General features: G+C 43.3%; 1 protein-coding gene across 5 annotated transcripts in view; it reads right to left on the bottom strand.

Moving 5' to 3' along the window:
• Positions 1–23,225, bottom strand: part of Nedd4 (NEDD4 E3 ubiquitin protein ligase) — a 65,411-nt gene that overhangs the window by 4,592 nt on the left and 37,594 nt on the right. For 4 of the 5 annotated variants that reach the window (XM_069995352.1, XM_069995353.1, XM_069995349.1 and 1 more), the window contains 19 exons: positions 22,199–22,365; positions 20,129–20,246; positions 19,582–19,749; positions 16,152–16,217; positions 14,981–15,100; positions 12,778–12,978; positions 11,638–11,718; positions 11,348–11,402; positions 10,540–10,598; positions 9,166–9,231; positions 7,160–7,389; positions 6,550–6,671; positions 6,386–6,456; positions 5,906–6,001; positions 5,249–5,322; positions 4,706–4,766; positions 3,889–3,948; positions 3,695–3,802; positions 619–715 (listed from right to left, as the gene is read on the bottom strand). In XM_069995352.1, the coding sequence (XP_069851453.1) occupies positions 619–715; positions 3,695–3,802; positions 3,889–3,948; positions 4,706–4,766; positions 5,249–5,322; positions 5,906–6,001; positions 6,386–6,456; positions 6,550–6,671; positions 7,160–7,389; positions 9,166–9,231; positions 10,540–10,598; positions 11,348–11,402; positions 11,638–11,718; positions 12,778–12,978; positions 14,981–15,100; positions 16,152–16,217; positions 19,582–19,749; positions 20,129–20,246; positions 22,199–22,365 (2,020 nt within the window). The remainder of the gene's footprint in view (positions 1–618; positions 716–3,694; positions 3,803–3,888; positions 3,949–4,705; positions 4,767–5,248; positions 5,323–5,905; positions 6,002–6,385; positions 6,457–6,549; positions 6,672–7,159; positions 7,390–9,165; positions 9,232–10,539; positions 10,599–11,347; positions 11,403–11,637; positions 11,719–12,777; positions 12,979–14,980; positions 15,101–16,151; positions 16,218–19,581; positions 19,750–20,128; positions 20,247–22,198; positions 22,366–23,225) is intronic. The other variant, XM_069995351.1, reaches the window with a different exon arrangement.

Genomic DNA, 23,225 nt, shown 5'->3' with positions numbered 1-23,225 from the left:
AGATAAGAGTTGTTCACCTTGCTCTGCCCAAGGTGGCTTTGAATCACGATCCTCAGATCTTTGCCATCTGAGAAGCTACTTTTACAGGTGTGAGCCAAGAGTGCCCAGGTCACTTTTGTTTTGTTTGGAAAAGGGTATCACTACATAGATGAGGTTAGACTTGAACTTACAATTTTCTTGATTATATCTCCCAGGAGCTGAGATTAAAACTGTGTCACCATGCTCAATAATTCTTGGGTTTTGTTTTGTTTTGTTTTGTTTTTTTGTCGGTTGTTAGGCTTGAACTCTGGGCCTGGGCGCTATCCCTGAGCTCTTCAGCTCAAGGCGAGCGTTCTACCACTTGAGCCACAGCACCACTTCTGGTTTTCTGAGTGGTTTATTGGAAATAAGAGTCTCATGGACTTTCCTGCCCAGGCTGGCTTTGAACTGCAGTCCTCAGATCTCAGCCTCCTGGGTAGCTAGGATTACAGACATGAGCCACCGGTGCCTGGGTTTTGTTTTGTTTTTTTAAGTTAAGCTAAATGTTAGTGTAGATGACAGAAATCTGAAGACAAATTAGTCATGAAAAGAGAGTTGGCATGGCTCCATTTTTTTTCATTATCCATGGAAAATCCTTACCATAGAGTTCAGCAAATCCATTCATAGGCACACGGGACGTGCCGGTGACAAACTGGAGCAATCTTATTCTTTTTTCTGAGTCCATCATTAAGACTGCCTGATAGAAAGTCAAAACTTCGTTTAGGAAACAATACTTGGGGAGAAAAAAAAAACTATACCAAAAATATGCTGCTAAAATTGAATTGTAGCATTAATTACCACTGACTAAATTTGCATGCTATTTTAATTAAACCTGTCTTCTTGAAAGTCTATCTCAAAGGCTTCATGGAAACTTTTCTTTTTTTGTGTGCTATTAGTGGAGCTTGAACTCACCGTCTTGGTACTGTCACTCAAGGCTAGTGCTCTACCACGTGAGCTATAGCTCCAACTCTGGCTTTTTAGTGGTTTAATTGGAGATAAGAGTCTCACAGATTTTTCCACCTGAGCTAGCTTCAAACCTTGATCCTCAGGTTTCAGCCTCCTGATGTAGCTGGGATTACAGGCATGAACCCACTAGTGCTTAGCTCTATGTGCCAGTCCTGGGGCTTGAACTCAGGGCCTGGGCACTGTCTCTGAGCTTCTTTTGCTCAAGCTTGAGGAAAAGCTCCATTTTCGGCTTTTTTGGTGGTTTATTGGACATCAGAGTTTCACAGACTTTCCTGACTGGACTGGATTCAAATCGTAATCCTCAGAGCTCAGCCTCCTAGGATTACAAGTGTGAGCTATTAGTGCCCAGTCTATGGTAACTCTTTAGAATGTAATTATACCCTAACAAAGTAGAATTTTCTTTTGAGATGTAACTTATAGCTTTTTAAAAATTACACTGAGGGGATGGGAATGTAGCTTAGTGGTAGAGTGCTTGCCTAATATACATGAAGCCCTGGGTTCCATTCCTCAGTACCACATACACAGAAAAGGCTGGAAGTAGAGCTCTGGCTCAAGAAGTAAGAGTGCTAACCTTGAGCAAAAGCAGCTCAGGGACAATACCCAGCCCTGAGATTAAGCCCCAGGACTGGAAAAAATTTACATTAATTGAATTTACTGAACAGCACACATATTTACAGGAAAATTGGAAGAAGCCATTAAAGACGGAGAATCTCTACTTCAGTTGGAACTAAAGGCAGATTTATTTTTATTTATTTATTTATTTACTTATTTATTTTTTGATCGGTCATGGGGCTTGAACTCTGGGCCTGGGTGCTGTCCCTCAGTTCTTCAGCTCAAGGCGAGCACTCTACCACTTGAGCCACAGCGCCACTTCCGGTTTTCTGGTGGTTTATTGGAGATAGGAGTCTCATGGTCTCTCCTGCCCAGGCTGACTTTGAACCGCCATCCTCAGATCTCAGCCTCCTGAGTAGCTAGGATTACAGGCATGAGCCACCAGCGCCCGGCTTAAAGGCAGATTTATGTATGACAGCCATGATTACTTTGTCAATGCCTTCTGAACACATTGCTCGCTATCTTTAATACGTATGGAAGATGGGGCCTGTGTCCAGAGAAGTGTGCCAAGTTCAACAACAGAGGTATATTTCTCTGAATTATCTACAAATAAGCCACTAGGATGGTTCATCAAAAGTTGATGTATAGCCGGGCGCTGGTGGCTCACGCCTGTAATCCTAGCTACTCAGGAGGCTGAGATCCGAGGATCACGGTTCAAAGCCAGCCCGGGCTGGAAAGACTGTGAGACTCCTATCTCCAATAAACCATCAGAAAACTGGAAGTGGCGCTGTAGCTCAAGTGGTAGAGCGCTCGTCTTGAGCTGAAGAGCTGAGGGACAGCGCCCAGGCCCAGAGTTCAAGCCCCACGATGGACCAAAAAAAAAAAAAAAAAGTTGATGTATAGCTAGACACCAGTAGCTCACACCTGTAATACTAGTTACTCAGGAGACTGAGATCTGAGGATCATGGTTTGAAGGCAGCCTGGGCAGGAGAGTCCCTGAGACTTTTTTTTTTTGCCAGTTCTGGGGCTAGAACTCAGGGCTTGAGCACTGTCCCTGAGCTTCATTTTGCTCAAGATTAGCGCTCTACCACTTGAACCACAGCGAAACTTCTGGCTTTTTTTTTTTTTTTTTCTGTTTATGTGGTATTGAGGAATCAAACCCAGGGCTTCATGCATCCTACGCAAGCACTCTACCACTATAAGGCGCATTCCCAGCCTTCATGAGACTCTTTTTTTTTTTTTTTTGTCGGTCGTGGGGCTTGAACTCTGGACCTGGGCGCTGTCCCTCAGCTCTTCAGCTCAAGGCAAGCGCTCTACCACTTGAGCTACAGCGCCACTTCCGGTTTTCTGGTTGTTTATTGGAGATAGGAGTCTCACGGTCTCTCCTGCCCGGGCTGGCTTTGAACCATGATCCTCAGATCTCAGCCTCCAGAGTAGCTAGGATTACAGGCGTGAGCCACCAGCGCCCGGCTCCATGAGACTCTTATATCCAATTAACCACCAAACATATCACAAGTGGAAGCAGGGCGTCCGTGGCTCACACCTGTAATCCTAGCTACTCAGGAGGCTAAGATCTGAGGACTGCGGTTCAAAGCCAGCCTGGGCACCAAAATCTGTGAGACTCTTAACTCCAATAAACCATCAGAAAACCTGGTAGGGTGCTGTGGCTCAAGTTGATAGAGTGCTAGCCTTGAGCAGAAGAGCTCGGGGACAGTGCCCAGGCCCAGAGTTTAAGCACAACCAAGTACAGCTGTGGCTCCAAGTGGTAGAATGCTAGCCTTGAGCAAAAGAAGCTCAAGGAGGGAAAAATGGGGAAAGAACAAGGGAAGAAGTGACATTGTCCAAAAAGAAATGTATTCTTTACTTGCCTCATGTAACTGTAACCCCTCTGTACAACACCTTTATCACAACAATAAAAAATAAAAACAAATTCAGGGACAGTACCCAGGCCCTGAGTTCAAGCCCCAGGACTGGTGTACACACACACACAGACACACAGACACACAGACAGACACACACACACACACAGACAGACAGACAGACAGACAGACAGACAGACAGACAGACACACACACACACACACACACACACACACACACACAGTTGGCATGCATATGATTTGATCTCACTCTGAGGAAGTGAGGACGTTTTCCCTTACCTTCCAGAACCACTGGATGACTTGGTGATTGGCACAGTAGCCATTTTTATATTTGGTGTGTTCTCTCCAGTCATTCACATCGACGTCTCCCAATCCACACATCAGGAGCTACAGTGGACACACACACAGGAAGGTTGGAAGCCAGGAAAATCACCGGTTCAAAACCACATTAGTCTACAAACAGTGCTTCTTACCTCCAGCTCATTTTCATCAAAAATTTTGATGAGATCCTGTGGTATTAGTTCAAAAAAACCCTAGTAGAATAAAAGAAGTATTAAAAAATTTGGCTAGCAGGTTCAAGGGACTGTGATACAGTTCCTCCACCTCAACCACACGGGCTATTCATGGAGCTCTCCATTTTACCAAGGAAATGGCTCCAGTCCTCAAAGTGGGTATTATAAAACATCCACATAAAGGTGGATGTTCATGGATCATGCCATGAGGCTGAGATCTAGAGGATCACAATTTGAGGCCAACCAAGGCAGAGAAGTCCATGAAACTCTGCCTCCAAATTAACAAGCAAAAAGCTGAGCTGGAGGTGTGGTTCAAATGGTAGAATACCAGCTCTGAGCAAGCAAGGGCAGCAAGTGTGAAGCCCTGAGTTCAAACTCCAATACTACTAAAACTAATAAATTAAATCTAAGTATAGATGTGTGGGGTGTGTGTGTGTGTGTGGGGTCAATGTTCATTGCTTAAGACTTGGTACTGAGATTTAACTCAGGGCCTCACATTTGCTAGGCAGGCATTCTACTGCTTAAGCCATCAACCCACCTTATTCTGAATAACTGCAATTAAATAATGAACATCTATTTATGGAATTTGTTTTTAATATAATTTAAATAATAATTTAAACAATAATATATAATAATATAATTTAAATAATATAATTTGCGTGGTTTAATCAAGCAAGCCATATACCTATCTTTTGGAGCTACAAGGAAGCCCAGTACTGGAAACTTATGGACTGCACGAAACTGTAGAAGAACATGAGGAAGAAAATAAAATAAATACCTCTTTAAAAGCAGACATCTGCTTCTGGATTCGGTTGACAAACCGCCATTGTATTACAAGGCTAAACACAAGACAGAAAAAAAATCCCACATTTGGATATTTTACATATGAACCAAGGAAAACAAATCGCAAGACATCTTTATTCTACTTAGAAACAGAACATAAAGATGAGCTAGGAAGTGGCGCTGTAGCTCAAGTGGTAGAGTGCTTGCCTTGAGCTGAATTGCTGAGGGACAGTCCCAGGCCCAGAGTCAAAGCCCCACAGCCAATAATAAACAATAAAAAAAGACAGGTTATATATTATATGTAACCAATAATATTACTATTTAATAGTATGCAAATACATGCAAATGCATGAGAATATATATAAATACATATGGTACTAGCAATTGAATTCAGGGTTCCGGGCTTTGCTATGCACTGCATTTTCCATGAGAAAAAGAGCTTTGGGCTTCTGGGGATGGAGAAAGAAAAAGAAAGAAAAATCCCAGAAGAAAGTACAAAATTATTTTGAGGAAAATGCTTAGGTAATAAAATACTCACTAAATATATTCCTTTTTGTTCTTATTGGTGACCACGATTTCTGATCCTCCATTTTTCAACTCATGTTGATGTGTCTGAAATTAAACATGATACCTGGATATGTTACTTTCGGGAGAACACATTGAAAAAGTATACAGATGATAGCTATGCCAGGGCCTGGTGTTTTAAATCAAATCCATTCAAAAACCGAACACTAAGAAAACCTAAATATTAGTTATACTAAAATAAACATGGAATGAGTCAAATGTTAAAGATGACACTAAGTCGGACTGAGAGACTGCCTTTGTAGTTGGAAAACAAATGTAAAAATAGAGCCCAGAAATGTGACTGAGTGTGCACATTCATACCTAAACTTAGCTTATGTTTATTTCATAAATTCTTTTTGTGTATGTGTGTGTGCCAGGTCTGGACACTGTTCCTTAGTGTTTTTTTTTTTTTTTTTGCTCAAGGCTGGTGTTCTACCACTTGAGCCACACCCCCTACTTCTGGTTTTTTGGTGGCTAATTGGAGATAAGAGTCTCATGAATCTTCCTGCCTGGACTGGCTTCAAACCCTGCTATTAAGATTTCAGCCTCATGAGTAGTAAGGCTTATAGTTGTGAGCCACCAGTGGCTGGCTGTATTTCACAAATCCTGTAGCATTTGGAAATTCACAAACCTGTCCAAAAAGTTCTTCATCGATGATGAACCTGAGGTCCAATTCTGTTGGATCATTTTCAAGAATCCATCTTAGCGAATTATAATATTCACCATCCTGGAAAGGGAAAATTGTATTTTTAAAATTCATATCCAGAGACCCCTGAACTTACATAAGAGGTTATTTTTGAGAATCTGAGTAACTAGAGAAAAATAGAAGCACTAGCTGAACAGCTTTTCCATATGCATTTACACATATTACATATATAAGTAGATAATAGCTAAGTACATAAGTAAAACTGGCTGGCCACAGCGGCTCAAGCCTGTAATCCCAGCTCTGTAGGAGGCAGAGATCAACAGGATCATGGTTCAGAGGCCATTCTGGGCCTCAAGAAAAATCCCCATGTGGCTTGTGGTCCAGCATTGCAAAAACACGAACAGGTGGCAACAACACACTGTGTGGTTGCCTGCTTGAATCGTGCTGTAAGTGGAATCAACGTACCACTGACTCCATGTCATGAAGAGTTATTGGTTTCTGTAGCATCATCTTGTAAAACGGGCGGATGAAGAAACCTTGCCAGGGAGGAAACATATGAAAAACAGTCACCCAAGGAGAGGACGCAGACGATGACTGACATCGGAAACCTTTTACAGTTTGACACTCACCATCCAAGAGTTTTCCATGATAAACAGCCATGCCGGCGACTCGACCAATGAACTTGAAGTAAGAAAGGTGATCCTCGTTACACAGGCCAGAATTGGGGTTTATCTGTAGGGTGTAATTGTCCCTGTAAAGACAACAACATTGAAGTACAACTTGGGAACATCTATCTATCTATCTATCTATCTATCTATCTATCTATCTATCTATCTATCTATCTATCTATCTAATCTATCTATCTATCTATCTATCTATCTATCTATCTATCTATCTATCTATCTATCTATCTATCTATCTATCTATCTTTTTTGTAGGTCATGGGGCTTGAACTCTAGGCCTGGGTGACTGTCCCTGAGCTCTTTTGTTCAAGGCTAGTGCCCTACCACTTTGAGCCACAGCGCCACTTTTCCGTGATTAATTGGGAGATAAGAGTCTCACTTAGTCTAAAGACCCTATCTCAAAACAAACAAACAAACAACAACAACAAAAACCCCAACTTGGGATATGGTAGCAGGTATGTGTAATCCCAGCACTCAAGAGAAGGATTGTGAGTTCAAGGCCAGCCGGGGCTACTTAGCAAAACTCTTATCTCAGAAAGTAAGAAAAGGTACTTACGTAGCAGAGTATTCAAACAACCCATAGTAGGGGTTAAACATTTCCTTTGAGATGAGGAAGAACCATTCTCTGGCCACTCCTCCGTAGTCTAAGCCCTTTTCACCATCAAACTCGATCCAAAGCCGAGCCTTGAGGAGGTCGGTTCTCTTGACACTCATCACTCTCCGGTAGGACTCTTCTAGAACAGTCGTTCGGCGAAGCTTCATTTCAAATTTGTTTGGAATGTCATTCTGCAGAGTCAGGAAAAGAGGGACCCAGACCTTCAATCAAGTTAGCGTAAACGACAAGTTTGTCAGAGAAGTCCTGACATGCACTGAGCATCCTCCTCTACCCTTGTCTCTTGTTTTCTTTATTGTGTGTGTGTGTGTGTGTGTGTGTGTGTGTGTGTGTGTGTGTGTGTGTGTGCGCGTGCTAGAACTAGGGCTTGAACTCAGGGCCTAGATGCTATTCCTTACGTTTAAAAAAATAGTTTACTGTTATTTAGAGCGGATGTACAGAGAGATTACAATGACATGAGTTAGGTTGTGAGTACATTTCCATGGAATGCCTTCTCTTCCCTCACTCTCTCCTAGTCCCTCCTTCCTGTCTCTACCACATGTTGTGTAGTTCACATTCATCAATGTCCAGTGAGCTTCACTGCTACACTTTTTCACCACCTTTTTTCCCCTTTAGTTTTTGGTTGTTGTGCTCAATGATAGGGCTCTACTGCTTTTGAGCCTCTGCTTCACTTCTGGCTTTTCAGGTGGTTAACTGGGGCTATGAGTCTCTTGGATGTGTCTACCCAGGCTGGCTTTGAACTTCAATCCTCATATACCAGCCCTTGAGTAGTTAGGATTATAGGCATGAATCACCAGCATCTAGTTGATGAACTCATGCATTTTTTTGTTTTGTTTTGTTTTTGTCGGTTGTGGGGACCTGGGCACTGTCACTCAGCTCTTCAGCTCAAGGCTAGCTAGCGCTCTACCACTTGAGCTACAGTGCCACTTCCAGCTTTTTCTGCTTATGTGGTGCTGAGGAATCAAACCAAAACCTCATGCATGCAAGGCAAGCACTCTACCACTGAGCCACCTTACCAGCCCCGATGCACTCTTTGAGAAAAGTATATAATTTTATTAGCGCATCAACAATGTGAATTTTAAAAAAATGACTGTGTTTCATTTTGTTTAAATTTTGGATGAAAAAAAATGGTATCCGGCTTGCCATCTTGAATCCTTGGAAAAGCCGTCCTTAGGTTCAGAACCTAAGGAAGTATAACCCAATGCGGCCACCTAGTGGTAGAGTCCCCAAACTGCAAGGAGGGAGGGCCAGAAAATGAGCAGAGGAGGAAGGCATTGAAAATGTTGGTCAAGACCAACAGAAACCAAAGAGATGAGTGAATGACCTATTCCACCTCAAGCCAACTGAAGTTGTGGTGCTGGGGAAGGTGTACCGAACACACTGAATATACATATGTAGGACCATCTGTTAAAAGCTCCATTCATGAGTGTGTATGTTTGTGTGTGTGTGTATGTATGTGCATATGCATCAGTATTACCACTTGAACTAAGGGCCTCCCACTTTCCCTCAGCTATTTTCCCCCAAGGTTAGGACTCTACCACTTGAGCCTGGGCTGGATTCAAACCAGGATCCTCAGGTCTGAGCCTCCTGAATAGCTAGGATCACAGACACCAGCCACCAGCACCTGGCTGAAAAGTCATCTTTAATTTCCTGTGGATATAATGATCATCCTTAATTTTTTTTTTTTTTGTCGGTCGTGGGGCTTGAACTCTGGGCCTGGGAGCTGTCCCTCAGCTCTTCAGCTCAAGGCGAGCGCTCTACCACTTGAGCTACAGCGCCACTTCCGGTTTTCTGGTGGTTTATTGGAGATAGGAGTCTCACGGTCTCTCCTGCCCGGGCTGGCTTTGAACCGCGATCCTCAGATCTCAGCCTCCTGAGTAGCTAGGATTACAGGCGTGAGCCACCAGCGCCCGGCTTCATCCTTAATTTTTATTACAAATATCACTAACCTGCTTCTTCAACTTTCTTCGGAAGAATTCATACTTTCTTTTGTAATCTCTGGAGTAAGGCACTGCCTGTGGTTGAATAAATAAGGTTTAGATTACTTGGATTCTGGAAGTACTTTAGAAGTTTCCCTGTAGATATTTTATGAATGTAAGTTAAAAACACTAAAAAGAGAATTATTTGGAAACTAAAAGTTTCATATGAAATTAAACAAATATAATAAAATTTTAATTTTTAAAAATAATTTCTCCATTTAAGACCAAATTGTACTCAGAAATTCCTCTGGCTGTAACTTTCATCATATAATCGTTTTGAAATGTGACATGCCAGAAACAGGACATTTCTTCCAAGTAGAGAAATATTAGAAATAAAAATTTCCATTACTATAAAAGTCTTTCAAAGTAATTCTTCCATTAAAGGAACAATTTGAAAAATGCACTTTTTCCCTTGAACTCCTAGGAGTTACTTTTTTTTTAACCTACCATTTTCAAAGACTACCCTCTGAGAAATGTAGAAGTCTTAAAAAAAATAACGTGCTCAGTTTTATTATTATTATTTTTTTGTGTACTGGGGCTTGAACTCAGGGCCTGACCATTGTCCCTGAGGTTTTTCAGTCAAAGCTTGTGCTCTTCCACTTGAGCCATAACACCACTTCTAGCTTTCTAGTGGTTAACTGGAGATAAAGAGTCTCATGGGCTTTTCTGCCTGGGCTGGTTTTGAACGGTGACTCTCAGATTTCAGCTTCATAAATAGCTAGGATTACAGGTATACACCACTGGTGCCCACCTTAATTTTATTCCATTTTCTTTTGTGAATTAGAAAACAAAAATCCACATTTTTAAAAAATGGGACAAATTACTTATAGAAGAGATGAAAAAAGATTTTCCTATCATTAACTTGACTCAGAAGTAATATAACCATCCTACTATGATAATCATTACATTTCAACATGGTGGTGCTTAATGCAATAGGCCTTTCCAAGGGTTGCTTCTAGAATGTTCGCCGGTGACTGATAGCATGGTGTTGCTTCCTCATCTGGATGCACCCTTACCTCCTTTCCTGTATGTTCAGGACTCTCGGCATTGCCCTCTCCCCTCCCCTGCAGGGTAGCAGGGTTCAGCCTGAGATAGCTCACCAGGCCACTGGCCCAAAATTTGGATAGCATGGTTCACTTATCACCCATGGTTCGGGGGATGGTAAGGATGATGGAGGATGATTTCCTGTTGTCTTATCAAGTAACTGGGGCGGGGAGAAGAGCAGTGGAGAGAGAGGAGATGGCCCAGTGTGCCTTCCACTCAGTGCTCGTGAGTGTTCGCATCTGAACAGGAATGAAAGGACAGGGCAATGCCAGGGAAGGGCACTGACCCAGACAAACTTACTGGTCCAGTAATCGCGACATGCTCCAAGCGAGGGTCTTCCCACTGGGTTCTTTTTATATCTGAAAGGAAGAAAAACAAACAAGCAAGTCATGCTTTCTCACATGCAAAGTTTTATAACACAAAAAATAATGTCATAAGGGGCAGTGGTAGAGTGCTTGCCTCGCATGTATGAGGCCCTGGGTTCGATTCCTCAGCACCACATAAGCGGAAAAATCCCAAAGTGGCACTGTAGCTCAAGTGGTAGAGCACTAGCCTTGAGCTGAATTGTTCAGGGACAGCACCTAGTCCCCAGAGGTCAGGCCCCATGACCGCAAAAAAAAAAAAGTCATAAAAGCTGGATGCTGGTGGTTCATGCCTATAATCCTACCTAGTCAGGATACTGAGATCTGAGAATCATGGTTCAAAGCCAGACCAGGCAGGAAAAGTCCATGAGCCTCTCATCTCCAATTAATCACCAGAAAACCAGAAGTGGAGCTATGGCTTAAAGTGAGAGACCCCTAGCAAAAAAGCTCAGGGACAGCAACCAGGACTTGAATTCATTCTTTTTTTTTTTTTTTTGGTTGATCATGGGGCTTGAACTCTGGGCCTGGGCACTGTCCCTCAGCTCTTCAGCTCAAGGCTAGTGCTCCACCACTTGAACCACAGCACCACTTCTGGCTTTTTCTACTACCATGGTGCTGAGGAATCAAACCCAGGGCTTCATGCATACAAGGCAAGCACTTTACCACTGAGCCACCTTCCCAGCCCCCCAGGACTTGAATTCAAGCCCCACAACTGACTAAAAAGAAAGGAAGTCATAGAAACATACTGTGATTTATGTAGAAGATCCTTCCATCTGTGTGGGTTCTTTCTTCCCATCCTGGCTAGAATGACAAATATATTTCAATTATTTTTAGGACAGAGTTTTAGAGGTCCAGAAGAAGAAAAAAGTAACATTAGTTAGGGCTCCTTTAATTGGTTGAATTTCATTTGCCTTCTTGGTAGAAGGCATGGATAGTTTAACAATATGAATTATAGCTGTTAAAGAAGTACTGAATTCCCAGAGTAGGAAATGTCTGAGATAGTCATGGTGGACTGGGAGCAGCTCTGTGCACTTACAGGTAAAGGTCCTAGATCCTTAGGTGGGTCCAGTGAAGATTTTCCTCTCAGATGAGCTGGGATTTTCAATCTTGGATCTTCCTTTTTTTGGTTCAGTTAACAAAAAAAAAAAAAAAGAAAGAAAGAATAGAATATCATATACACACAAAAGAATGCAAATCAATATGCTCAAGGTTTTTTTTTTTTTGTCCGGTCGTGGGGCCTGAACTCTGGGCCTGGGCACTGTCCCTCAGCTCTTCAGCTCAAGGCTAGCGCTCTACCACTTGAGCCACAGAGCCACTTCCGGCTTTTTTCTTTTTGCTTATGTGGTGTTGAGGAATCGAACCCAGGGCCTCAGGCATGCAAGACAAGCGCTCTACCACTGAGCCACCTTCCCAGCCCCAGATACCCAGATATGCTCAAGGTTTTCTAATATCAAAGTGTATTTAAAATATTTTTTTAGCTATGTGACTCATGCCTGTAAACCTTACTACTCAGCAGGATGAGATCTGAGGATCACAGTTCAAAGCCAGCCCTGGCGGGAGAATCCATAAGACTCTTATCTGTAATTAACCAACAAAAAGCCAAAAGTGGAGCTGTGCCTCAAATGGTAGAGCATCAGCTCTGAGTGAAAAAGCTAAGGGGTAGCACCTAAGGCTCTGATTTCAAGTCCTAATGACGTCCTAAAAAAAAAATGTGTCTTAAAATTCATGTATACTTCATTTCCTTAAACATGACATAATAATTTCTCCTCAAAGCTGTCACTCTGGAACTAGAAAATGAGAAATAGGAAATACATATGAATATCTCCAAGATAACGGTTAAAAAAAGGCATACTTGTATCTTGAGTAGCGAATATTAAGAATTCAACATGTTTTCCAATATCATTTAAAGATTAGAAGGAAAGGAGAGGCACAGCTCAAGTGGTAGAGCACCTACCTCGCAAGTATGAAGGCCTGAGTTTAAACTCAAGTACTACTACCTCAGAATGGCTGTGTGTGGGTGAGGGGAGCGAGAGGACATGGCTCAAGTAGTAGGCAGAGGACTTGCTGGGTCCTAGGTTCCAATCCCCAGTACTGAACAAGAAATAGCATTAAAGATGAAAAGGGGCAATCTGTCAGTGTGGGCTGTGAAAACATTGCAGGCGGGGAATTAAGTTACCCAGGTGGTGGTTTTGGTGTTGTGGTCAATGAAGAAGGGCCTTCCATTTGGTGCATGGCGGACCTCCCAGCCTTTAGGAAGGAATCCTTGTTCAATTTCAGATGGCTGTGTCACCTGCAACGCTGGGTCACTGGTGGGAAGCAGCGGTTGAGGGCCTGCCGAGCTCTGGCCTGATGGCAGCTGACTGGTGTCCATGGTGGGCTAGTGTATCAATTAAGTCACATGGTTAAAAACAACAACAAACTTTGTGTGTGTGTGCGCGCATGTGCGTGTGCATTAGCTCTGAGGCTTAAACTCAGTGTCTAGGCACTGTCCCAGTCCGTGAGCTTTTTTGCTCAAAGCTAGCACTCTACCACTTGAACCACAGCTCCACTTCTGTGCTTTTTTTTTGGAAGTAGAGATAAGAGTCTCATGGACTTTTTCTGGACAGGCTGGCTTTGAACCACAATCCTTAGGTCTCAGTCTCCTGAGTAGGTAGGATTACAGGCACGTGCCTGACCACACTGTATAATTTTACAGAGTACTTGCAAATAGCCCTAGTTACAAAGATAGCTTAACACACACACGCACAGAATATACACTTGCAAATAGGCCCTCAATACTTGAGGATCATTTTTCAAATGTAGTTATGACATAATTTTAATTTTTCCCTGTTTTGTTTTGTTTTTTTGTCAGTCATGGGGCTTGAACTCTGGACCTAGGCGCTGTCCCTCAGCTCTTCAGCTCAAAGGCAAGCGCTCTACCACTTGAGCCATAGCACCACTTCCGGTTTTCTGGTGGTTCACTGGAGATGAGTCTCACAGGGACTTTTCAGCCTAGGCTGGCTTCGAGCCATGATCCTCAGATCTCAGCCTTCTGAGTAGTTAGGATTACAGGTGTGAGCCACTAGCCCCATATTTTCCCTAACTTTTTTTTTTTGGTCAGTCGTGGGGCTTGAACTCTGGGCCTGGACACTGTCCTTCAGCTCTTCAGCTCAAGGCCAGCGCTCTACCACTTGAGCTACAGCGCCACTTCCGGTTTTCTGGTGGTTTACTGGAGATAGGAGTCTCTCAGTCTTTCCTGCTGGGGCTGGCTTTGAAACGTGATCCTCAGATCTCAGCCTCCTGAGTAGCTAGGATTACAGGTGTGAGCTGCCAGCGCCCGGCTTCCCTAACATTTTTATGACTTTGTTCCTTGAATGTTTTTTTTTTTTCCCAATGGAGCATTTGGTTAAACTTTGTTTTTATTTATTTATTTTTGTCAGTCCTGGGGCTTGAACTCAGGGCCTGGGTACTTGTCCCTAAGCTTTTTTCTTTGTCAAGTACCACCCTACCACCTAAGCCACAGTGCCACTTTTGGCTTTTTCTGTGTATGTGGTACTGAGGAATCAAACCCAGGGCTTCATACATGCTAGGCAAGCACTCTACCACTAAGCCACATTCCCAGCCCTGGAGGCATGGCTTCTTGATACATATGTCTACAGAAAACACAGTTTCCAGAGCAGAAGGCCAGCTTTGCTCCAGGAGACTCATAGATTGACCATAGTAAGTGGCTTCAAATATTGGTAGAAAAAAGAATGACGAATATCCAGTATAGGAATGGATAATTGACCTGAGCATAGTACTGCATGCCTGTAAGCCCAACTACTTGGGAGGCAGAAAGTGGGAGGATCACAGTTCAAGGCCAGGCAGTAAAAAGGTTAGAGAGATCCTATCTTATTACCCATTAGTCCACTAACATGATCTTTTAGCATACTCACACACAAAAAAAGATTTTAACCTTTCAAATTACAAAATCATCCAACGTCTTACTAAGTCTTGTCAGTCTCATTTGAAACTTTCAAAATAACAAATGGTAACTTTCATAGAAGAATGACAAAAAGTATGCAGAATAAACGGAAAGTAACAAAACAGCTTATACAGAAAGGAAACAGGGAAACAAGTTAAGCCAGGGATGGTGGCTCACCTCTGTCATCCCCACCCCTCAGGAGACTGAGCACTAGAGGATCAAGATTCAGAGCCAGCCCAGCCTGTGAGACTCTCATCTCCAATTTACCAGCAACAAGCTGGACTAAAGGTGTGGTTCAAAGAGCAGAGCGCTGTCCTGAACAAGCAATCAAGCAAGAGTACGATGCCCTAAATTCAAGATATGGAACTGGAAAAACAAAAACAAACCCAAGAAATAAAGAAAGGAAAGGAGTTAACATGCAGGGAGGCATGGGTACCTGTGTGGAGGGTTTTGCCCAAGTGGTGGTTCTAGAATTGTGATCGACGTAATACGATCTTCCTCTTTCATCTTGTTTTTCTTCCCACCCAGGTGGCAATCCGAATGATGTAGGCAGAAGCTGAAATGTAAAACACCAGAATTACATGTGGAGGAGAAACAAAGTAAGAAGGGCCACATGCTCTCTAAAGTTGAGCCATGTTTCATTTTATGGGGAACTAAAACTGCCTATAACAGTTAGAAAAGCAGACAAATGGTACATTTTAATTTAGTACCATGAATGCTACTTTAGGTCACCTTGCAAAGAATACAGAATGAAGTGTTCAGGCTTTCACTTGAGACAAGAATGAGGAGCTAAAACAATAAGAAATTGTGTCTGTGGCAAAATACTAGGTGCTGTATGACAGATCATGTCTTTTAATCTATACATAAATGTTCTCAAATTTGCTAATACCAGCACTTGAACTTGGGCCTCTTGCTGCTGCTCAGCTTTCTTGCTCACAGCTGGTACTCTATCACTTGATCCATGTCTCGAGTCCAGCTTTTTTAGTAAGTTGTGGACTTGAACTCAGGACCTGAGTGCTATCCCTGAGCTTTATTTGTTTTTGTCTGTCATGGGGCCTGAACTCTGGGCCTGGGCGCTATCCCTCAGCTCTTCAGCTTAAGGCTAGCACTCTACTACTTGAGCCACAGTGCCACCTTTTCTGCTTATGTGGTGCTGAGGACTGGAACCCAGGGCCTCATGCAAGCGAGGCAAGCACTCTACCGCTGAGCTACTTCTTAGCTGGGATTAGAGGTGTGAGCCAGGGGTGCCTGGTCAATCCAGCTTTTTGCTGGTTAACTGGAGATAACAATCTCTTGGAGCTGGTCACCAGTGGCTCATGTCTACTATCCTAGCTACTTAAGAGACTGAGATCTGGGCAGAAAAGTCCATGAGACTATCTCCAATAAATCATCTGAAGTGGAGCTGTGGCTCAGTGGTAGAGTGCCATCCTTGAGTGGAAAAGCTCAAGGACAGCACCCAGACCCTGAATTCAAACTCTAGTACCTATACGTGTGGGTGTGAGAGCGTGTGTGCACACACGCATGCACGCACATACACAAATGATAAAAGATGCTAAGTTAAGTTGTATTTTTATGGATGAAAGGGAAGAGGATTATTCAAAACTTACCACAGGAAGTGTAGGCTGTTCCTCAAAAGTATAGGCTTGTAAACTGCCTCTTCTGCTGGAATGATTCTTGTAAAAAAATAAAAAAGCAAAGAAAAGGAAATAACACTGTTAAGTCTGTTTTTAAATGGCAGGTGGGGTAGTAGGGGGGCGTTAATGGGGGCTGAAAGGTAGCAGGTTAAAGTTGAGGTGATAGATGGGGATCAGCCTGTCAGTACAGCCTGCAATGTTGTCCCCCCTTCTCCCCCAAACTCCAGCCCTACCCAGCCCTGCTTTCTATCCCAGGGCGTCACTGCCTCCTGCTCATCTAGTCCTGAACATCCAGTCCCCAGCTGTCCACATTCTACATATGGGTTTTCCCTCCCAGCCACACCCATTTCTTTCTATTCAGTCTCCCCGAACTAGCTCTCCAATACATTCAACTTTTTTTTCCCCCATTTTAATACAAGTAGTACTTTTCACAAAATAAAAAAAAGAAGATTCAAGTTTTCATTGTCATCTTGATGATTAACAGCAGCAAGGTCCGAATCAGTTTCCCTAATGTATTCAAATCTCATTGCCTTACGCACATGCTGTAGGACGCAGCCAGAGAGCCTTGTGTGACAGATCTTGACCTGTCATACTCTGGTTGACATCCTTCCGGGGGAGGGAGACAGGCACTAAATGAAATCAGGACACAACATACAATAATTCCTGAACTCTAGGCCCCGCCCCCAACTTCCTGAGTTCCAGGCCCCGCCCCTTCCTGATCTCTTTGGCTACTTCCTGTTTCACCGCCTGATAGCTGGACATTCCAACCAGATCACTTATTTCCTGGAAATCCTACCTTCTTCCTTTCCTTTTGCCTTTGTGTACCTGCTGTTGCCACACTATCTGAAATCCTGTTTCCGTGATCAGAAATACCTTAGCTTTGTTATTAAGTGACATCAACATTTACCATGCATTCACATAAATTAAGTCAAAATATCTACTGTAGGATGGTTTGAAGTAGCTGAGAATTGTAAACAATTGAAAAGTCTGTCTCTATAGGAGACTGGGGCCCAAATATCTGAAGGATGACTTGGACAATGTCAAGACTTTGATGACTACTTTTGATTTGAAAACAAATGCAAAACAGGCTCTGTTGGGAGGACTGGGTATCTGGAGAGTGAGGGTTTCATGGGGAGGGTGAATGCGGGTGAATATGGTAGAAATGCTTTATATGCATGTATGAAAATAGAACAGGGCCTGCTGAAACAAGAAACTTTTATTGCCCTCTAGGTGCTGTAGCACAAGGCTATAATCGTACCTCCTTGAGAGATTAGAACATTATGGCTCCAGGACCGATCAAGCAACAAAAAGTTTGTGAGACCCTAACTCAAACAATGAAGGGGTAGTGGGTGTTGACCTGTTACCCCCAGCCATGTGGAAAAACTTAGTTAAGAAAACTGAAGCCAGCCGGGTGCTGATGTGTCATGCCTGTAATCCTAGCTACTCAGGAGGCTGAGATCTGAGGATCACAGTTCAAAGCCAGCCTGGGCAGGAAACTCCATGAGACTCTTATCTCCAATAAACCACCAGAAAACCAGAAGTGGCATGTGGCTCAAGTGGTAGAGCCTTGAGCTCAAGAGCTGAGGGACAGCGCCCAGGCCCCAGAATTCAAACACCGTGAGCGACACACACACACATACACACACACACACACACACACACACACACACACACACACACACACACACACACACACACACACACACACACACACACAGAGAGAGAGAGAGAGAGAGAGAGAGAGAGAAAAGAAAAAAGAAAACTCTAGCCAAGATAAGCCTGAGTATAAAGCAAGAACTTATCTCTAAAATAACCAATAGAACAAGGGCAGGCACAAGTGGTAGAGTGCCTGTTAACAAGCATGAAGACCTAAGTTCAACCCCTACTACCTCAATAAATGAACAAAATAAATAGACAGAGGAATAAGAGTTGTTTCTGAGCTGTTGACATGATATGCATGATTGTAATCCCTGGTTTGATTTGGGAGGCTGAAGCAGGAGGATCACAAGTTCAAAGTCAGCATGGGTAGAAAAAGTAAAACTTGTCTCCAAAAGAGCAGAGGTTGACCTTTTTTTTTTTCTGGTGGTTCTAGGGCTTGAACTCAGGGCCTGGTTCCCTGAGCTTCTTTTGCTCAAGGCTAGTGCACCACCACTTGAGCCACAGCTCCACACTAGCTTTTGTGGTAGTCTATTGGAGATAAGAGTCTCACAGACTTTCTTCCTGGGCTGGCTTTGAACTACAATCCTTAGATCTCAGCTGCTTAAGTAGCTGGGATTACAGATGTGCTCAGTAGAAGTTGACTTTTTTTTTTAACAATAGTTGGGAATCAATTCAAAAGATACAAAGGATAAATCTGCCCCTGGGATTCTTTTCTCTCTGAACAAGTACCAGTTCCTGTTTATATATGCATATTTAATCTTTGTCATTTAAATAATATATATACATGGTATATGCAAAAAATCATTCTGTACAATTCTTTACTGTATTTCATTTGTCAACATCTTTTAGAGGTTGATTTCCATAGCACAAACTCAAAGCTGCCTCACTATTTTCAATGGCTGCTTTGTAGTATGCTATTTAGATACTATATGTTTATTTATTTATTTATTTATTTTTTGTTGGTCCTGGGGCTTGAACTCTGGGCTTGGGCGCTGTCCCTGCACTCTTCAGCTCAAGGCAAGTGCTCTACCACTTGAGCCACAGTGCCACTTCTGGGTTTTTTTTCTAGTGGTTTATTGGAGATAAGAGTCTCACAGACTTTCCTGCCCGGGCTGGCTTTGAACCGTGATCCTCAGATCTCAGCCTCTTGAGTAGCTAGGATTACAGGTGTGAGCCACCGGCGCCCGGCTATGTTATTTTTTTTTAACAATTTTTCTGTGACAGTATTGGGGCTGGCGCTCTACCACTTGAGCCACAGCTCTACTTCCAGCTTTTTGTGCTTGTGTGTGTGTGTGTGCGTGTGTTGGTCCTGGGGCTTAAACTCAGGGCCTGGGTGCTGTCTCTAAGCTTTTTTTTTTGCTCAAAGTTAGCACTCTACCCCTTGAGCCACAGCTCTACTTCTGGCTTTTCTGGTAGCTAAGTAGAGATAAGACTCTCACAGACTTTCCTGCCTGGGCTGGCTTAGAACCACAATCTTCAGAGCTTCCTAAGTAGTTAGGATGACAGGCATGAGCCACTAGCACTGCCTGGTATGAATATTTTTGACCAGAGGACATGAATATGCCTGAGACTCTAGGTACCACCTGATCTATCTGCCAAGGATAGATGGAAAACGACCATAATGCAAAGCACATTATCACTGCATGCCACTAAAGACAAGACCTTCATGTAAAATATTCGTTGTCGAGTGGAATACTCATCATATAAAATCCCAAAGCTGTAAGAGAATGGAAAAGCATCTTACTGAGCTGGACATGGGCTGGCTAGTGGCTGGATCACCACACATGGTGAGTCTAGCATTTAATTCTTCTGCAAGGTGAGGATGCATGTCCACGTTACTCGATGTTGGTGGTGATGGGAAAGGCTGAACACTGTACGTGGCGGCTTCGTCTTCTCTTATCACTTCCCAGGTCTAAAATGAACAGAAGCAACCTGAGTTATGTGTATTTCGGCACTGGGGCTTGAACTCAGGTGCTATCACTTGGCATTTTGCTCAGGGCTAGCGCTTTACCACTCTGAAGTGGTAAGGTGGGGATTCACTGGAGATAAGAGTCTCATGGACTTTCCTGCCTGGGCTGACTTTGAACTGTGATCTGCTCAGATCTCAGCCTCTTGAGTAGTTAGGATGACAGGCGTGAGCCACCAGTGGCTTTGAATGGCAATCCTCAGCCTCATCCTCCAGAGTAGCTGGGATTCTAATAGGTGTTAGCTACCAATGCAGGGAGAACTTACACAGTTCTGACTGAGGAAGGCAGCAAATCCCTATCCAAGAGAACCATGAGCAGCTGTACCTCAGAGGCATCCCGGGGATCCATGGCTTCTGCTTCCTCAGAGATCTGCCTCCGAGTGGTGAACGCGCGCTGGGCTTGCAGCTCCATGTCCCCACCCTCAGCCTCTGTTAGGTCATCCCTGTTTTGGAAGGAATCTGAGTCATCAGGTGTACCTTGAGATGGTTAAAATGAGAGTCAAAGACTTTGGAATCATTTAAAAAACGCTTAATAGCTCTTCAATCACCAGTGGTTGCTTTTCTGTTTCATGTACTGTGGACATGTGGACACCTGTGGGATACCTTTTATGAAACCTGTAACACATCTGATATTCTATTTTCTCTTCTATTCAGTTTTGTCAGGACTGGGCCTCACAGTCTCAATTCGACTTTCTTGCTCATGGCTGGGGCTCTACTTACCTGTCCAGCTTTTTGCTAGTTAATTGGAGGTAAGGTCTTATATATCTTTCTGCCTGTGACTAGTTGAGAACAAGGATCGTCTGATCTCAGCCTCCTGAGTAGCTAGAATTACAGACTTGAACTGACTGATGCCTGGCCTTTGTTTTCACATCAGTGTTAAGTTGACACTTAATAATTGTATAATTGCCTTCTGGGGAACTATATCATATTTGGCCACATGTATACATGTATAATTACCAAATCAAAAATCTAGCATATTAATTATCTCTTTTTTCTTTGTTTTTGTGCCAGTACTGGAGCTTGACACTAGGATCTCATGTTCCTATTTGGCTTTTTTTTTATTGTCAAATTGATGTACAGAAGGATTACAGTTACATAGTAAGGTAGTGTTATTTGGCTTTTTCATTCAGCGCTGGTTCATTACCACCTGAGCTACAGCTGCACTTCCTGTAATCATATATACACAAACTATCTACCTAAACAAACCACACACATATATAAACTATATGTATATATATTTATTTTCATTTCCTGGAGTTTGTTTTGACAAATATTATTGTATATGATCAAAGGCACACAGGCATTGTGCCTTGGTGTTCCTTTCCTAAGACACACCCAGACACACATATACACACACTTTAAAAAAATGAAACAGCTGGGCTGGGAAGTTGGCTCAGTGGTAGAGCGCTTGCCTTGCATGCCTGAGGCCCTGGGTTCGATTCCTCAGCACCACATAAGCTGGGCTGGGAAGTTGGCTCAATGGTAGAGCGCTTGCCTTGCATGCCTGAGGCCCTGGGTTCGATTCCTCAGCACCACATAAGCAAAAAGAAAAAAGCCAGAAGTGGCGCTGTGGCTCAAGTGGTGGAGCGCTAGCCTTGAGCTGAAGAACTGAGGGACAGCGCCCAGGCCCAGAGTTCAGGCCCCACAACTAGACCCAAAAAAAAAAAAAAAAAGAGAGAGACAGCTGCGATAGATTTTAGTGTCAGTCCTGGGGCTTGAATTCAGGACCTGGGTGCTGTCCCTCAGCTTCTTTTTGCTCAAGGCTAGCACTCTACCACTCGAGCCACAGTGCCACTTCTAGCTTTTTCTGTTTTATGTGGCTTCATGCATGCTAGGCAAGCTTTCTACCTCTAAGCCACATTCCCAGCCATTTGACAGTTTACTGGAGATTAAACTTTCCTGCCCAGGCTGTTTTGAACTGCAATCCTCAGATCTTGGCCTCCAGGGTAGCTGGAATTACAGGTGAGAACTACCGGTGCCCAGCTGAACTAGTGCTTTTAAGACCTGGGTCACAAAAGTCTTGGTCTTTTTTACAGTTGATGGATCCTTACACTACCATGAATTCATTCATTTCAGACATGACTTCAAAAAAGAAAATGAATGGTCAAAATGTACACAGAGGGCTGGGTGTGGTGGTTCACGTCTGTAATCCCAGCTACTTGGGAGGTAGGGCATCACAACAGGGAGCCTCATCCTGATAAACCAGGTGGGCATGGAGTTCCATGTCTGTGATACCACCTCTGTGGGAGGCTGAACAAACGAGCAAAAAAAAAAAAAAAAAAAAGGAATAGGGGCATGGCTGAAGTGGCAGGTCCTGAGTATTAACCCAGTACCACCAAAAAGAATAAAAAAAAAAATTCTCTCAGTGACGTGAAAGCGCTTCAGTGGCACATACTGCGGGGTTGGTCTTTTCCACTGTGTTCTTCGCGATGCATGGTTTACATAGTAGGTCCTTCCAAGGACGTCCTGCCGCTCTTCCCATCCTGGGGGAAGAGGAGAAGGTTCTTGCTGCTGCTGCAAATGGCAGACAGCGTCTGGTTGGTCCAAAACAACCCAGCCAGGCTGCAAAACAGAATAGGAACAATTATCATTGTTGTTATTGTTGGTTGGTCATGAGGCTTGAATTCTGGGCCTGGGTAGGCAAGCACTCTACCACTTTAAGCCACAGCACCACTTTGGGTTTTCTAGTTGGAGATGAGAGTCTTATGGACTTTTCTGCCCGGGCTGGTTTTGAACCCTGATCCTCAGATCAGATCTTAGCTTTCTGAGTAGCTGGGATTACAGGTGTGAGTCACCAGTGCCCAGCTAGTAGGAACAATTAACTTTATGCTAGATTGAACTCAGGAACTGGTTGCTATTGTTTAGTATTTTTGCTCAAGGCTGGTGTTCTCCCATGTAAAATACACCTTCATACTTCTGGCTTTATGCTGGTTAATTGGAGATAAGAGTCTCATGGACTTTCCAGCTCAGGCTGGCTTTCAACTGTGATCCTCAGATCTCAGTCTCCCCAGTAGCTAGGATTACAGGTGTGAGCCACTAGTGCTTGATTTTTAGAAATTTCCACACATCCTATGTGAAGGAAAATTGAAGATGAATTCTAGAAGTTTTGGTCCCAGACAGTAATGAATGGAAAGACAAAACAGGATCTTAGGAAGATTCAACCTCTCAAAAATGTCAATTTTCTCCAAACTCTATTTTCTTCCTTTCCACTTAATTTGTCACTGTTACTATGTTTCTCTTTCTTCTTCTTTTTTTTCCCCTTTCCCTTGACAACATAGGATCTAGCACCCTACAGACTTGCATACACAGTTAAATTTTATTTCCCTGCTTTGAATTTCAAAAGTGTGTGAACTGGATTTTTTTGTCAGTCATGGGACTTGAACACTGGGCCTGAGTGCTGTCCCTCTGCTCTTCAGCTCAAG

This window comes from Dipodomys merriami, unplaced genomic scaffold, assembly GCF_024711535.1.
Source record: "Dipodomys merriami isolate MVZ:Mamm:240054 unplaced genomic scaffold, mDipMer1.0.p SCAF_48, whole genome shotgun sequence".
NCBI classification, from domain to species: domain Eukaryota; kingdom Metazoa; phylum Chordata; class Mammalia; order Rodentia; family Heteromyidae; genus Dipodomys; species Dipodomys merriami.
The sequence above is the reverse complement of the archived record's forward strand: the minus strand, read 5'-3'. Positions and strand labels throughout refer to the sequence as shown.